The sequence below is a fragment of the Malassezia vespertilionis genome, chromosome 5 (assembly GCF_029542925.1).
Source record: "Malassezia vespertilionis chromosome 5, complete sequence".
Classification (NCBI taxonomy): Eukaryota; Fungi; Basidiomycota; class Malasseziomycetes; order Malasseziales; family Malasseziaceae; genus Malassezia; species Malassezia vespertilionis.
In genome coordinates, this window is record NC_079251.1 from 702567 (window position 1) to 718657 (window position 16091).

General features: G+C 59.2%; 8 protein-coding genes and 1 non-coding gene across 9 annotated transcripts; 7 read left to right on the forward strand and 2 right to left on the reverse strand.

Annotated features, from left to right (window-relative positions):
- Positions 1-29: 29 nt before the first annotated feature.
- Positions 30-2180, reverse strand: MVES1_002803 (uncharacterized protein; the record flags this gene model as incomplete). The annotated part of the gene is made up of 1 exon (XM_056207625.1): positions 30-2180. The coding sequence occupies one exon, from the start codon at positions 2178-2180 to the stop codon at positions 30-32; it is 2151 nt and encodes a 716-aa protein (XP_056063600.1).
- A 244-nt stretch (positions 2181-2424) lies between these two features.
- MVES1_002804 (uncharacterized protein) lies at positions 2425-4869 on the forward strand (the record flags this gene model as incomplete). Its single annotated transcript, XM_056207626.1, has 1 exon — positions 2425-4869. One exon carries the CDS (start codon positions 2425-2427, stop codon positions 4867-4869), a length of 2445 nt encoding a protein of 814 aa, XP_056063601.1.
- A 158-nt stretch (positions 4870-5027) lies between these two features.
- MVES1_002805 lies at positions 5028-5118 on the forward strand. The gene has a single exon. It is a non-coding gene; the product is annotated as a tRNA-Thr (tRNA).
- A 13-nt stretch (positions 5119-5131) lies between these two features.
- On the forward strand, positions 5132-6141 carry MVES1_002806 (uncharacterized protein; the record flags this gene model as incomplete). Its single annotated transcript, XM_056207627.1, has 2 exons — positions 5132-5284; positions 5311-6141. The coding sequence occupies 2 exons, from the start codon at positions 5132-5134 to the stop codon at positions 6139-6141; spliced, it is 984 nt and encodes a 327-aa protein (XP_056063602.1).
- An 11-nt stretch (positions 6142-6152) lies between these two features.
- Positions 6153-7605, reverse strand: NOT5 (general negative regulator of transcription subunit 5; the record flags this gene model as incomplete). Its single annotated transcript, XM_056207628.1, is given in 3 exon segments — positions 6153-7541; positions 7561-7568; positions 7602-7605. 3 exon segments carry the CDS (start codon positions 7603-7605, stop codon positions 6153-6155), a joined length of 1401 nt encoding a protein of 466 aa, XP_056063603.1.
- Positions 7606-8284: 679 nt separating this feature from the next.
- MVES1_002808 (uncharacterized protein) lies at positions 8285-8743 on the forward strand (the record flags this gene model as incomplete). Its single annotated transcript, XM_056207629.1, has 1 exon — positions 8285-8743. One exon carries the CDS (start codon positions 8285-8287, stop codon positions 8741-8743), a length of 459 nt encoding a protein of 152 aa, XP_056063604.1.
- A 934-nt stretch (positions 8744-9677) lies between these two features.
- Positions 9678-11594, forward strand: HEM1 (5-aminolevulinate synthase; the record flags this gene model as incomplete). The annotated part of the gene is made up of 1 exon (XM_056207630.1): positions 9678-11594. The coding sequence occupies one exon, from the start codon at positions 9678-9680 to the stop codon at positions 11592-11594; it is 1917 nt and encodes a 638-aa protein (XP_056063605.1).
- Positions 11595-11898: 304 nt separating this feature from the next.
- On the forward strand, positions 11899-14256 carry MVES1_002810 (uncharacterized protein; the record flags this gene model as incomplete). Its single annotated transcript, XM_056207631.1, has 1 exon — positions 11899-14256. One exon carries the CDS (start codon positions 11899-11901, stop codon positions 14254-14256), a length of 2358 nt encoding a protein of 785 aa, XP_056063606.1.
- A 120-nt stretch (positions 14257-14376) lies between these two features.
- On the forward strand, positions 14377-16038 carry MVES1_002811 (uncharacterized protein; the record flags this gene model as incomplete). The annotated part of the gene is made up of 1 exon (XM_056207632.1): positions 14377-16038. The coding sequence occupies one exon, from the start codon at positions 14377-14379 to the stop codon at positions 16036-16038; it is 1662 nt and encodes a 553-aa protein (XP_056063607.1).
- Between the last annotated feature and the right edge of the window lie 53 nt (positions 16039-16091).

Genomic DNA, 16091 nt, shown 5'->3' on the forward strand with positions numbered 1-16091 from the left:
AGGAAAAAGATAGACTGCAAAATAAGAAACTATACGCCATTCCCCTCCTGCGCCTTGCGCTTGCCCAGCGAAATGCGAATCTTTTCGCGTGGCGCGGGCGCTTCGGGAGCGTCGCTTGACACCGGCACCATCTGTATACGTCCAAAGGCAGGCTTCATAACAGGCTTTGGCGGCGGCGCTTCAAAAGGAGCGCTGGCCGGCGGCGCTTCGGGTGGCTCGGACGCCTCGCGCTGTGGGCGCTTTTCTTTACGCTTGCTTTCGGCTTTCGGCACTGCTTTAACGACGCTTGTCTCGCGCGCGTGCCCAAGCAAGTCAATCTCGCGCGGCGCATTGTCTTTGTTGCCCACACTCAGCACCATGTGGGCCTGTCCGGTACGCTCGGAGCGCTCCTGGAATGCGCGCGTCAAGGCGCTTGTATCGCCCGCCAGCATCTGCTCCCTGCGGCGCTCGTTCTCAATGCGGCGCAGCTGCTTCTCCTGTGCCTTGTACCCTGGCTTGTTTCCGTGAAATACGTGCGACATGCGCTTCCATGCCTCTTTTGGCGTGAGCGTACGCCCAAATTCGTCGTGGTACGCAATGGTGACATCGGGGGTATAATCTTTGAACCGCGCCATGGCCTCTTCGGCTTCGCGCTTGTCGCGATTGCGCGCATCGTACTCGCGCGTAGACGACTTGTGGTTGGGGGTGTGGCGCGCTTCTTCATCGCGCCGCTTTTGGTCGCGCACCCAAGCGTCGTACTGCAGCTGCCGACTCTCGCGCTCGTGCTGCATCGGATCGGCCTGTTCCAGAATGCCCTGGCTCTTGAGTAGGCGCAGTGCAGCAGCGACGCCCTCGGACGCAAGCGACTCGTCCGGCTCGTCCTGCGTCGCAGCAAAGTCGATCTCGCTGAGGTCTTGCGGCTCGGCGTGTGTGGCCAGCGGTGCATGTACCTCTGCAAGCAACGGCGCATGTACCTCTGCAAGCGGCTCGTCTTCGGCTTTTTCTTGCACCGCGCGCGCCGGCTCCATGGGGCGCTGCGCCAGCTGGCGCACAAACTCCGACGTCTCGTCAAACGTTATGCCCTCGTCTGTGTCGGGCTGTGCATGTGCCTCTGCCTCGCGCTTCGCCGCGAGGTTCTTGGCAAGCATTTCGGGCGTGACGGCAGCGATTGTGCGCTTGGCACGCTGTCTTCTCGCCCGCGCAAGACTCGCCGCAAGCTCGTCGTCATCTACTACATTCTCTCTTAACGCAGGCTGCGGCGTGACGTCCGCAGGCATCGGCTCTTCGGGCGTGGCGTTTTCCACGTCGAGCTGTACGCGTGACGCGTGCCGCTTCTTCTTCCCTTTCTTGAAGTGGATGTTTGGCGCATAATCCGACACGGGCACGTTTTTTACATAGTCAAGGCTGACGCGCTGCTGCTCGCGATGCTCCTCGGCGCGCCGCGCAGATACGTGCGCCTCAGTGCGTGCATCCATATCCGCAACGGTCGCTGCATCCCCGATACGGAAGCCTCCCCTCGTCTCCACTTTTTCGCGAGCGTCCAGCGATTCCACGTCGTCGTACTTGCCGAGCACGGATGCAGATTGGTGCGTATCAAACGATTCGTCGTCTAGCCCGGTATACGCTTGCACGCCCCCCTTGCGCTCGTTATTCCGGCTCGCGCGTGCACGCTCGGCAATGGTCGCATCCACCAGCTCGTCTTCGCCCTCGTCCAGGACATTGCCATCGCGCAGCGTCAGAATATGCTCCTGGTTGCCGTCGCCAAGATCCGCAAGATCGTGCGCAACACGCAAGCCATCCAAGTCTGACGCACTGTACTGCTCTGCCGGCGCTTCTGCCTCTTCCATCTCGCGCTGGCGCCGCGCCGCATGCTCTTTCGCACGGGAATTTGCGGCCTTGACCCACTGCCTCGTCCCTTCCTCCGGCGATTCCTCGCCCAGCGTCGGTCCGCGAAGTTTGCGCACAAGTTCGCGTCGGTTTTTGGCCTTGGTGATACGCTCTCGCGTCGCTGCCTCGTCTTGGGCAATCTGCTCCGACTTGCGACGCGCCGCGTAATTTCGCTCCGACTCCGCGTCCTGCTCCGCCTGCGATTTCACATCGGACGGTACTGCTGGCTCATCGTCCAGTGGTGCCAGTCCCAGTGAAATGCGCACGCGGTTCGTCTCCGCCAACGAGAGCGACTCCTTCTGGAACGAGGCCATGGCAGCCTGCAGTGGTGGGAGTATCACGTGCCTCCACGGATGCAAGTGGGCGCACGCAACATATAGACCCGTGCCTAGTAGGCAAGTACGTCACCGCGCGTCGCATGGATTTGCCGCACTTGTCCACAGCACTTGCGCTGCTCGGACGACGCTTAGTGAACGAGCACCCTTGTAGCGCGTACACGTAAAGCCCTGGTTGTCCTGTCCGCTGTATTGTATCGGAGTCGACGAGGCTCTACCGGCAATGCAGAGTTTCCTGGGACGACTGAACCGAGCCGTGTCTGATCGCGGCCCGCCCGAAACAAGCCCAGATCCAGGCACGCCAGGCATACCCGTCACACCTGACTCTCTACCATGCGATGAGCCCAACTTCGGAGCCGGATCGAGCGCCATGAACCGTTTCTCGCGCGTCCGGAACTTCCGCATGGGCAACAAACGAACACAAAAGTCCGCGGGAGGCGCACTTGGCTCGCCCATACAAGACGACGAAAGCGCTAGCCTCGGCAGCGGTGCCAAGGAAGCCAGCATACCCTACATACCCGCTTCCCCAAACTTGTCAGCTGGGTCCTCTTTCTCCGCGTTACGACGTACCTTGGACCGCAGCTACCGGTCCTCCTCGTCGAGTATTCCGCGCGGATCGATGCAAAAAGAGCGTGCCGCGTCCCATGGCTCCGCCGCTGAATCAAACCTGATCGACGCATCGGATCTCGTCATGGGACCGATTCAGCTAGCGGACGAAGCGCCGCACGACGCAGAAACTGCCTCTGTACACAGTCACGCTCTGGAAACGCCAGCAGAGCCGCTAGAGGATGCATGGTGTCCGGGCGTTCGCGTACCCTCCTCAGCAGAATCCTACGTGTCCACCCCTGTCTCTGCGACCGTGCCGGTACTCCCCCCTGTGACAACCGAGCCATTCTCGCCGATCGAGTCGGTAGCGACGCCCGAGACGTTTGCGGCGAGCCTCTTTGTCACACCATTTGAAGATGCAGAAGCGTCACCGCTGCAAAGTCCGCTTCCCGATACCAGCCAATCCTCCCCCAGCTCTCCCCTCTTCCTTCCTAAAGACGACGCCTTGCCCCATGCCCGGATACCGCCCATAGCGCCCACCAAAGAAGCCCGCGCATCCCTGACCAGCATTCCGCGGTCGATGAGCGCAGCGGAAATGCCTGCACTCGCGCCGGGCACGCCTGTGCAGGATGCACAGAGCGAGCAAGAGAGTATGTTTGGCACCATTGGCAAGCGCGGCATGGAAATGATGCGCAACTTGCGCCACCGCAAAGGGCACGCTGCATGGAGTCCGCGCTTGGATACGATCAAGACAGACGCCAAACGGCGCTCCTTTTTTGTCCCAAGCCTCGGTTCTTTCTCGCGCGAAGCTTCCAAGGCGCCGCAGACACCGACGCAAGTTTGGCTCGACTGGCTCGAGTCGAGTCCCGCATCGCCAGCCCCTTCCTTGTACCAGAGCGCGACGTCGCGGACGATATTGAAAGGACTGCGGCCCTCCTCTGTTTTGTCGAATTCCGCCAGCATGCAATCGCTACGGATTCCGCAGCGTGTTCCGTCGCGCACTGCGGATGCGCCGCAGCCGCTGTTCGGCATGCCGCTCCGGAAAGCCGTCGCGATTTCGCGCCTCGACGCTCCAATCATGCCAGACACCGTAGCTAGCCTCGGCGCCTATCCGCCCGAAGCAAGCGATGCGGAACGGCCTGCGCTGTTGCACCGCGCCGATGCGCAGGAAAAATGCCTCCCGCGAATTGTCGCGCGGTGCATGCAAAGTTTGGAAAAATGGGGCGTCGAAGAGGAGGGTATCTACCGCATCTCGGGGCGTTCTTCGCACTCGTCCCGCCTGCGCGCTCTTTGGGAAATCCCTAGCGTGGACTTGAATCTCGCCGAGATCAGCCCGGCAGACTTGGACGTGCATTCGGTGTGCAGTGTACTGAAAATGTACCTGCGCGAACTGCCTGAATGCCTCGTCCCGACCGACGTCCGGGCGGAATTTGACAAGGTATGCGCAGAGTTGCCTGTCGCGGAACAGCTCCGCGTTGGCCAGGCGGATTTGGAGGCGCGCATGGATGCGCTACGTCTTTCTGGCACGAATGCAGCCGAGATGGCGACGCAGCGGCTCTCGTCCTGCATGCGCCGAATTCCATACAGCCAGTGGTACCTTTTGCGAGAAATCTCTTTGCATTTGGGGCTGCTGATGGATTCCGCGACAGTCAGCAGCACAAAGATGCCACTGTCGAATTTGACATTGGTCCTCGCACCCACGCTCCAGGTTTCGGGACCCATGTTGATGACGCTAGTCCAGTTCCGGGATATTCTGTTCTCGGAAGAGACAAGGCCTGGTACGGACCCTGTCTTGGTGCATGCAAATGAGGTGGCGACGCCGCCACTGCCGCCTACACAGAATGAATTAGCTGCGGCGCTGGATGCCGCGGCTCAATCCCCGTTGGATACGTCGGAAAGCGACACACAGTCTCTGCGTGCGCAACCAGCCGTCCAGCTTGCTTCCTTTCCTGCGCTGGGACTCGGGAAACTGGTCCACCCTGAGGCGTTGGCTGAGCAGGGCAGCGCTTCGGTTGTCCCTTCGCCGAGAGAGGACGTGGATGCGGACCGGTTCACAGACGCGGAAAACGACGAGCTTGGCACGGATGAAACTATGCCCATTCCGACAGATGGATTGCAATAATTGTGCGCCATGTAAACGCGTATATAGTACTATGCAGGCTGGACCATGCGCTCCGTATGCGGCGAACCTCTTCACTGTGAGAATCTGCGCGGCGAACTGCGGCTTGGAAGGGACACCCCATTCATAGCGCTACGTGCCCTTGTCTACGCTAGCTTGTTGCCCGTATAGTATAGTGGTTATTATTTCTCACTCGTACTTTGCTTCGGCGAGTTGATGAGAGGGTCCCTAGTTCAAATCTGGGTGCGGGCATTTTTTTTGCTTTATGCACGATCACCATGACCAATCACCCTCATTTGTCTATGTTCCCTCGGAAACAACGAAACGACCACTGATCCCACACAGGCTCGCTGCCGACATACGTCGCCGCCAAGTATGGGAAGCGATGCTGAATTGGGATACACTTGACAATGGTCTTGTACGTCAGCGCCATGCTCACCCCAGCAAACGCTCCGGTTCATTGCGCTCTGGCTACATGCCAACTTCCGCGTCGCAAAGCCGACAACCTACATGTCGGCTACTCTGAGTCCCATTGTTTTTCTCACGACCCGCACCGTTCGCCGCCCAAGGCGGATTGCGCTGGGTAAAGGCACCGCGCTCGCGAGCGAGGCCATTGCCAATGTCCGGCGCTTTGCCTTGCTGCTGCTTTGGGCGTACACGGGCAGCCAGCACGTCATGGAACGACTTGCATACCATGCAGCAGACGAGGAACACCCCGGCCAAGTCGACCGCATCATGACGCTGGGCGACGTCGTGGCCAACGTAGGCGAGGCATTCGACGTACTTGCATTCCTCTCGGGTTCGGGCCTCTTTTGGTCCGTCCTGGGCGGCTGGACGCTGCGGCGTAGGCACGGCTTGGAGCGTGTGGGTGTGTTTGTCTCCCTCGCTTCCCTGGTCATTCACCTGTACGGACTCCACCGTCGGCGCATCGAGATTACCGAGGAAATGCTGGAAAGTACGCGGGTCGTGCAGAACCAGCTCGATACATACGACAGAATGGCTCTAAGGAAGGAGCCCGCATCCGCACAGGATGTCTCTATGGCGGAGGCGACCGTGCAGGACGAGTACGAGCAGTACATAACAAACAAGCGAAGGATGCGGTGGCTCGGTATGGAGCAGATCCGTGTCGTGAGCGACGCATCTTTCACCCTTTACGAGGCGTGCGCGCCAGATGCAGACACCAACATGCTAGAAGCCAGTGCTGGTCTTGTCACGGGCGTCCTCGGCCTGCTTCGCCAGTGGCATGAGGCGCGGTACGGTTCGCTCGATATATAGCTACTCGCCATCTAATTATCTTCCAACCACCGGTATTCGAACCGGAAATCGCTCTTACGCCGCTGACACCAAGACCCTTCCCAGTCAAAGTAGACGTACGCACCCTGCTCGTACTCGTCCGTAATGGCCTGTGGCTCCGAATGTCGCTGGAACCATGTCAAGTACTGCTTGTGGAAGCGCCACGACTGTTTCTTCAGTTCACGCGCAGCAAGGTACTGATGGTACGTCCCTTGTTGGTAGTAAAAGATAAAAAACAGCGTGTCCACATCAAACTTGGCGTACAATGCAGGATTGTCAAAGATGGATGCAGGGGTCTGTGGGTAATAATGAGGCGTAGGTAGGGGCTCCTTAGGAACGTAGTACTTGGGACTCTCTGAGTCTACTGGCTCTGGGACACCACCCACGTAGCCAGAGTCCAAGGATCGCTGCATGTGCATGAGATTTGCATCGCGCATGAGCGACTTTTGCTTTGCGTACTCGTAAGAGGCGACGAGGTCCGAGAGGGAGTCGGGCAGCCGCGCATCGGTGGCGCCGTGCGCTGGCGCTGGGTGCGAAGCAGTTTCCTCTGGATCCACCGACTCTTGTTCTGCAATAGAGTCGCCAGCAGGCACAGGCGCTGATGTGCTCGGCGATGCTACTGCTGCTGCTGCCGCCGCCGCGTAGCGAATTGGAGGTAATGGCGCCGCGGGCTTTGCCGCTGGCACAGGAGATACATTCGTCTGGACCTTGCCTTGGTCAAAGTTGGTGACCACGCGCTCTTTTGTCGGGGCCTCTACGGCCTTTTTCGCGCTCGCCTTCTTCTCCTCCTTGGCTGGCTTTGGCGCCTGTGGCGCGCTGGGCTCCTCCTTCTTGGCTTCCTCGGAGGGGAGCTGGGGTTGGGGTGACTCTACGGCTGGCTCTGGCCGTGCGATATCTTCGGTCGCCGTCGCAACCGAGTCCGGCTCCTCGGACGACTCTTCGTCCTCGTCCTCATTTTCCCGCGGTCCATCCACCTCCTCTTCGTTATCCAGGTTGAATTCGTCGTAAATTCCGTCGTCCTCATCGAAATCCTCATCCGTATTACACTCGACAAAGTATAGGATATCTTCCCGGATGTCATTGATGCGTTCAACCTCCAGTGTGTCGTTCTCCAGCATGCGCAGCAGAATCTCGAGGCGCGAGATATGCCAGTTGCGCCGCTCGTTCCAGTGCTCCATCTGGCCTACCCGCTCGTCCCGTACGCTCCCCTTCTTCTTCTTTGTCGTGGCAGCCGTCTGCTCGATCTCGGCCTCGGCCATCTCGATCTGCCGCGAAAGTTCGTCGACCATGGTCGCAAGCCACTGCGACATCTCCAGTTTCGCCTTCTCGCTTGGGTCCATCCGCGCTGCTGCAATCAGCCCTTCCTTGGAGAACGCCTTGGTCTTCATTTCTTTCTCACACGCCTTGAACTTTTCCATTTGCTGGTGTCAGCGTGTCTGCACACATACCGTCTCGATCAGCCGTCTGTTTTCCATGAGTGGCTTCTTGTCTTTGATGTCGTTGCTTTGTAGCCATGTCTTGATCTGATCTCGCAGCCGCTGTAGCTTCTTGATCTGCGTCTTGAGGTCGGACTCGAGCTTCTCTTTCTGGCCCTGGTTGGCGCTGGTCTGGAGCTTGTCATAAAGCCCCTCGAACAGCTCGACCCCTTCCGTCACTTTTTTGAAGGTACGGTCTATCTCCGCTGTGCAGTGTCAGTGCTCGCTTCCCCAGTACGTACTCTGCAGCTTTCTCGCAGCCATCGCGCGTTGCTGGGAAGCCAGTGGATGCCGAAGCGCGGCTTGGGTGGGGCGCATGTGATCTCGACGCTTAGGTAATGCGCCGCCGTGTGCGAAAACGGCGCACCTTGTCGTTGCTCTGAACATGTTGCGCGCAATCGCGACTGGGCCTGCGTGCGCCACGACTGCGATGCGTGCTGTGTGGCATCGTATGCCGAGGGGAATGATTGCACGCGGCTTGTCTAGCTCCGCCGTGCGAGCAGAGGGAGACAGCGGTGTGTATGCGACCATGCATGCTAACAGCAGCCTATCCATTTGCGTCCCACGTCAAGACACTTGCGTCGCAGGCTCCACGGCTTGACTCGCTCCGTGCAGCACCGCCAGCGACAAATCACCCGTCGCGCGGTGTCATGCGCCGCGTCGATGCGCAGCTTACGTCGCAGCTGGACCCGGATGAAAAAATTGCGCGGCTCTTTTCGCGGCGCTCGCCGGAGCGTGTGCCTTCGGGCTCGATCGTGCTTGTAGAGTCGTATCTGACGCCTGCAAAGACAAACACGACTACCTTTTCTGGTGTGCTAATTGCCGTGCGCCGCGCGGGCGTTGCTACTTCGTTTGTCTTGCGCACTATTGCGAATAAGCTGGGTGTAGAGACCCGGTTCCATGCGTACAGCCCTATGATTAAGGAGATCCGTGTCGTTCAGCGTGCTGATGCGCGCAAAGGCCAGCCGGGGCTCTTGCGTGCTCGCCGCGCAAAGCTGTATTATATGGCGCGCCGCGATGATCGCCGGGTCAATTCGGTCGCGAGTGTGGTGAAGCAGTTCAGGGCGTCCGAGCAGCAGCATGCTAAGCAGGGCGCACGTCGGAAATAGTACATGTAGCGTGCTTTTGCAAATACCCATATCCCAAGCTGGGCATAGCCTTAAGCAGGGCCGATATCGCAATTGTGCCGATTTAGGGAAAATATCATTGAAGTGCCGTAAGGCACTATGCGTCACTGGCGCGCACGCAAGAGATAGGTTGGAATTGCATGCCAATATATATGCTACATTATCCCAGTTGCGTCGCGAGGGAGCTGCGTTTGGTATATAAGGTCGAGCTGGCATATGCCTACAGGTACGGCACATGCCCGCCTTTGCACACACGCATTCTCCGCACACGCGCAGCTCACGCATGCATGCCAACAAATCAACTACCACGACGCTTTCTCAACCCCAGGCACCTCACCCGCGAGCGTCTTTCGGCGGAATTGATACTGCACGTCAGCCCACTTATCCAAACGTACCCGACACAGCCCAAATTCTGTAAAAATACCACGTCCGCGGCCAGTCTCTGTACACCGATCATGCACAGCAGCAGGCCGTGCGCGATTAGGGAACGAGTTGAGCTCCAGCTGTGCCATATGGCGAACACGCGGCGGCAATGTAGTGTTCCGTGCAATGTACTTGTACGCCCCGCGGATCAGCTCGTTCGAGTGCACTGCATGGCGTGCAGCCATGTCCCGCCTGCTCGTCAGTGACAATTGCACATCCCACATACAAAACTCTCGCGTTTGGACGCACACCCATCCTGATACGCGGTGCGAAGACCAGCGTGCAGCGTTTGGACGCACATCACGTGACATAAACGTGGCGAATGACGAGGCAAATTGACTGGGTTTCATTGGTTTGAGAGGGGTCTTTTCTGCGCGCTAGAAACCGGCGCCGTGCTTGGACAGCGAAACCATTGCACACCCTCCCAGCCATGGATCCAGCTTTGACTGTTTTACTGAAACAATCCCGGGCGTTTTGCCCTTATCTGAAACAGATGCCGTCCGCCAAGATTGGCATGCTGGTGCGCCACTTTAGTGCTACTAGCGGCCCTATCCTGGACAAAGCCGGCGCTTGCCCCTACATGAGCCAAGCAATCGCCAAGTCCGAGTCTTCTGAAGCGAGCGACGTCGACCTGACTTTCGGCGGTGCGTCTGGAAGCAGCATGAGCGCGCCGCATCCTATCAGTGCATCGTGGCTCAAACGCCACGGCAACCGCGTGTGTCCTGTCGGTGGCCACACGCTTGCGTCTGCCGAGCAAAAGCGCGGCTTTGCGTCGCAGACCAACGGCGCTAGTGCCTTGCTTGCGATGTGCGGCGATGCTGCTTCTGCTCCGATTGAGCACGGGCGCGTACCGCCGGCGCAGAGTCGTACACCTGGCTCCGGTCTTGGTCGTCTTCCGCGTCCCCCCCAGAAGAGCGGCCGCGGCTTCGACTTTGAAGGGTTTTACCACGACGAGTTGAAGCAGAAGCACGACCAAAACACGTACCGCTACTTTAACAACATCAATCGCTTAGCAAAAAAGGCTCCTATGGGCCATCTGGCCGACAGTGAAGCCCACGAAATTACGGTCTGGTGCTCCAACGACTACCAGAACATGTCGCGCCATCCCCGTGTCCTTTCTGCGATGAAAGAGACGATTGATATGTACGGTGCTGGCGCTGGTGGCACGCGCAACATTGCGGGCCACAACAAACATGTGGAACACATCGAAGAGGTCCTTGCTAGTCTTCATCGCAAGGAAGGCGCGCTTGTATTTGGCTCGTGCTATGCTGCGAACGATGCCGCGCTTACCGTTTTGGGCTCCAAGCTACCCAACTGTGTGATCCTTAGCGACAGCAGCAACCATGCGTCGATGATACAAGGCATCAAGCACAGCGGCGCGAAGAAGATGATTTACCGCCACAATGACATGGAAGATCTCGAGTCCAAACTGCGCAGTATTCCTGTGGGCACGCCCAAGATCATTGCGTTTGAGTCTGTGTACAGCATGTGCGGTACCGTTGGCCCGATTGAGCGCACGATCGAGCTTGCGAAGCAGTACGGCGCCATCACTTTTCTCGACGAGGTCCACGCCGTCGGCATGTACGGGCCGCACGGCGCCGGCGTCGCCGAGCACCTCGACTGGATGCTGAACGCGACGATGCCTCCCGGTAAGCTCAAGGGCACGATCATGGACAATCTTGACATTATCACTGGCACGCTGGGTAAGGCGTACGGCAATGTTGGCGGCTACATTGCCGGCTCGAGCCGCCTTGTCGACCTGATCCGCTCGTTTGCACCTCAGTTTATCTTCAGCACCACACTTCCTCCAGCGGTGCTCTCCGGCGCTGCCACCGCGATCGAAGTGCTCATGGAGTCCAACCATACGCGCCAGCTCCAGCAGATTCGCACGCGCGAGCTCAAGCGCGCGCTTTTAACCGCCAACATCCCGCTGCAGAGCAACCCCTCGCACATTGTTCCCGTCCTGGTGGGCTCTGCGGAGAAGGCCAAGCTCGCCTCGGATTTGTTGCTCAGCCAGCACGCCTGCTATGTCCAACCTATCAACTATCCCACCGTCGCCCATGGCCTCGAGCGTTTGCGCATCACGCCGACGCCGGAGCACACATCGCAGCATGTCACTCTCCTCGTCAGTGCGCTGCAGCAAGTTTGGCAGCAGCTTGGCCTGCGCACCGTGAGCGACTTGCTTGCCGCTCCTCAGGACGGGTCCGACGCGCTCGCCGACCTTTTCCGCCACTCCCAGTTTGTGGAAGACACCTCGCCGCTTTGGACCGATGCGATGCTTGCGCTGCCCAACGAGCTTCTCACTGGCAGTAGCTCTGCATCGTTCCACTGCAAGTGCGAGGCTGCTCCCCAGCCCTTCCCCTTCCCCGACCTGAACATGGCCCAAGGCCCGCCCCGCATATCTTCATAGCGCTGTAGTGTACGCGGCATTGCTCGGGCAAATGCGTATTAAATAATGCATCGCTTGGCTGCTAGAACCCGACTGGCTGGCGCGCATGTGGAGGCTGTTTTTCCATGCAGGGATGCGCGTTCGCCACAGGGACCTGAAAAGCCTCCGAAGCCGCGCCTTGCTCAGCACGATGCCACAGTATCACAACCGAGAGAAACACAAAGGCGTGACCGTAGCAGTGCTCGCGCTTGTGCTTGCGTGCATACACATACCGTGCGTATGTGCGAGTACATTGGCAGCGCGGCATGGTGGGCACGCTATGCCAATGCCGGTCGTCGAGGAATCGGCGCTCCCGCACACGAACGATGCCAAGCACCCCATGGCCGATCTGCCACTGTTCTGCACCGTTCCCACGGAAGCGCATGCGGTGACATCTAACGCCACCAACACGACGAGCGAGTGCATTGCCATGGACACGATAGACAAGATTATTGCCGCTGATACCGCCGACCTTGCGTTGCGCCCCAGCCCCAACCTGACGAGCGTGCAGATGCATTTGGGCAAAAGCCACCATCACACGGAGCCTGCCGTTGAGTTTAACGAGACGGATTTGTTCATACGCAAGGGCGCCGTTCCGCTCAGCTACGTCGAGTGGGACTTTGCGGCGGGCGCCGGCGCGCTTCCTCACTTGCGCCGCTTTGCGAGCCAGCAGGCAGACCAGATTGCCGCGACGTGGCCCAAGCGCACTGTCATTGCTGCGGCGAATGGCTACTGGCGCTCACTTGCAGACTTGCACTACCCCAGGCAATGGACGTCGCTTCGCGAGGACGTGCGCAGCAGAATTGGTGGCGACCAAGGCAATCAGGAGCCATCTCGCTACCTGAACCTCGCTGTCTTTGTTGCGGTACAGTTTATTGTTGCGTGCTTTATGCTGCTACCCATCCTGCTCTGCCTGCAGTCTGCGTCCTCGTCGCTTGTGCCGCTCGCTGCTGCTGTATACCTATGCATGATTACGAGCGCAATGCTTTTTGGCCGTCTCTACTTTGCGCTCTCTCCCGAGCTCTATCCTCCCAACAAGCTGGGCGTATTTTCCCGCGCGTTCCTTTTCCTCTCCTACGTGTGCTTTGTGCCGGATGCCATACGGCTTATTACACGTGCTATAAGCATTGTTTGCGACCCGCGCGCCTGCCTACACTCTTTCAGCGGCATGGTAGGTGCCTTGCGCGAATTGAACAGAGGCGGCTGTGCAGCGCGGCGCGCGGAAACAGCGCCACTCGTGCTGCAGACGCAAAAAAAAAACGGATCGCACTCCACCACGAGCACAGACCAGACATTGACTGGCTCGGTCGGTGCGAGCAGTCCCCACCAGGAAACGAAGCTTGCCGACGGCACGGAGGTAGAGCGGTTCTTGTTCGACCGCAAAGCGATACTCGACTCGCCGCTCTCGTCGCACGCCTCCGAGATGCATGACGTGGACGAGGAAATGCGTTTGCCCCTTGCTCAGGACTCGCGACTCGACAAGCTCATGCAGCCATACGTGCGCTTCTCCAAGGCACACCCCGTCTTCACCACCACCCTTTCCTACGTGTACATCACTGTCTCGCGCGGCTTGTTGCCGTTTGCTTTTGCGGTGCTCTACATTGCAGTTGCCATCTACTCTGGCTCGTGCAGAAAAATGTACAAAAACGTGTGCTTGGCGCATGGCATCAAGGGCGCCATTTTTTTCTGGTATGGCGTCCTCTCATTTTCGCGGTACCTCGGCGCATTTGGCGAGTATGGATGGGCGTGGAACAAGCGGCCCACGCTGGAAAACAGCATGCACAGCACTGCTGCACGCTGGCGCCGCAACATGCCTTCTGCCGAGTTCATCGAGTGCTTTGTTATTTTCCTCTACGGTGCGACGAATACCTGGATGGAGCGTTTCGGCGCAAAGTCCGGCGACCCCTACACGGTCAAGCAGATCCAGCATATTTCCATCGCCGTCATGTTTTGGTTTGTTGGCTTGGTAGGCATGGGTATGGAGTCGGTTCGTGTGCGTACACTGCTTTCCCGCGCCATTGTGCGCACACATCCCTCTGCACTCCCGGCCCAAGATGGGGACGAGCTGCGCGCCCAGACGCCGCCGCCATCGTACGTGGCAAGCTTTAATCCATTCCCAGCGCTGGTCATTGGTGTCACGGGCGTTGCCATGGCTGCACATCACCAGGACTATGTATACGAAGTGCAGGTCCACATGCTGTGGGGCGAGATGCTCGCCGCGTTTGGCCTCTTGCGGTGCCTCACGTACTTTATCCTTTGGCTGCGCCCCCCAACGAGCGTCTTGCCCAGTCGGCCGCCGACCGAGGCGCTCGGAAGCTTTGCGCTCTGCTGCGGGGGTCTCTTGTTTATCCTTTCCAACGAAGAAGTGTCGTTTGCAGCGATGCGTGCGGACTACGGGGACTTTATGGCGATGCTCAACTTGGCCGTCGCTGTCGTCGCGCTTGTCTTTTTTTGGATCTTTATCGTGATGGTCGTCAAGGCCTGGGCGCATGCGCACGAGTTTACCAGCACGAAATCCGGCGCGCTTCATGCGTACACACAAAAGAGCCGCGTGCGTGCGACAAATCGTGCGCACCCATGGCTGCAAGAACAGCAATTTGTCCTCTCGGACCCCGCCATGGAGGCGTCACATCCCCCCTGCTAGTTTGCCACTCCGCCACTTTGCCCATAGACAGATACCCATGCTTTGTGTTGCTCCGCATGCGCAAACACACCTCCATCTGCCGCGCCGCGGCGCAGCACCGTGCCTTGTTCCCTGATTGATATGGCGCTCCAGGCATGTGCTAATCTTGCGCGCACGCAGCCATACTCGGCTGGCCAGCAATCGCGGCATCTGTGCACGCTGCTGGGCTGGCACACTGCGAAACCAACACAGGGGACGCACTCAAACACCCCGCTCCTTGGCGGCGTATATCTCACCGATATCCTCGTCGCGCTCGTCACGCTTTTCGTGAATGTGCTGCGGACGTGCTCTGTGGTGGAGCTGCTCGATGTGGTGTGGTTTGGCGTGGGGTATGTGGTCACCGGTATGGTTCCTGATATGGTGATGCGGTCGCGGATACGAGCGAAAGAGACGCCTTTTGCGCAAAACTGTCTCTCCCACGTTACCGTGCTTGTCCTCGCCGCCGCGCGCTTTGTTCTCTCCCACTTTCCGTACCTGCTGCCAAGAATCGCGCTCGCAAAAGAGACCATGGGGCCCCTCGTCCAGTGGCGCACCGGCGGCGGCGCAGCGGATGTAGTCCATCCCTACCTTGCTCCAGACGCGGCCTTTAAAGCCTACTGGATTCGCGGCGCACAGGATACACGGTCCGTGCGGGGAATCGTATTCTACGTACACGGCGGTGGCTTTACCGTGGGCTCCGTCGCGCTGTACGTAGAGCCGCTTTTGCGCATCCTCGGCCATGTGCGCGCCGAAAGCGGCGGCGAGATCGCCGCGGACTGCGTCGCTGTGGAGTACGATCTAGCGCCTTGTGTGCGCTTTCCCACGCCGCTGCTGCAGTGTCTGCGGTGCTACGCGGATCTGGTCACCATAAAGCGCGCCGACCCCGACAGGATAGTGTTTTGCGGGGACAGTGCGGGCGCGGGGCTGCTCATGTCCATGCTCCTTTGTCTCTCTGGCCAGCACTCACCGGAAACAGACGAGCGCGACTGGTCGCAGCTGCCGATGCCTGCGCGCGCCGTGCTTATAAGTCCGCTGACCGACCTGCGCCCCTCTGCGCACGCATTCTCCGCGCCCGCACCGCTCGATTTCCTCTCACCGGCCGCGCTCCAGCACTATGCACAGCTGTATATGAGCACGCTGCAAGTGCCGCGCCGCATCGGCGGCCCCGCCAGTGCTTTGCACGCGACGCTCACTGCATTTGCCGCTGGCAAGCAAGGAATTGGCGCGCACTGCGTTCGCGCCTTGTGCCAAGTGCTCGCGCGGCCGCTGCTGAGCATCGTTGCAGCGCCGATCGTTGCGGAGCGCGCGTGCGTGAGCGAGGCGGTATTTCTTCCCACACAGCTCTTTACCACCCAGCGACGCACACTGCCGCCGCTTGCGAGCCCCGCCATGGGCGACTGGACCAAGGTCCGGCTCCGCAAAGGCATTTTTGTGACGTGGGGCGGCGACGAACTTATGCACCACGACATTATGGACTGGACTGTGCGGGCACAGCGAAGCACTATTCAGTTGGAAACGCATGTGCACCGTGGGCCGCTCGGCGTACACATTTGGCCGTTTGTCGGCATGTACCTTGCGCCACATGCGCCGCAGCGTGCGTATGGCATACAAGTGCTTGCGCGTGCGATTCTTAGCGGACTGCTCGGCGATGCACACGACTCGCCGTTGTCGATGCCGAGCGATGCGGATTCGTCGTCAGACGAGGCGCAATGGGCGTGGGAAAAGGAGCTGGCGCGGATCGGTGTACAGAGCGTGGCCATGTAGAGTATGGATAGCATTAATTACATTATGGAACGAATGTGAAGCACCGGCCATGG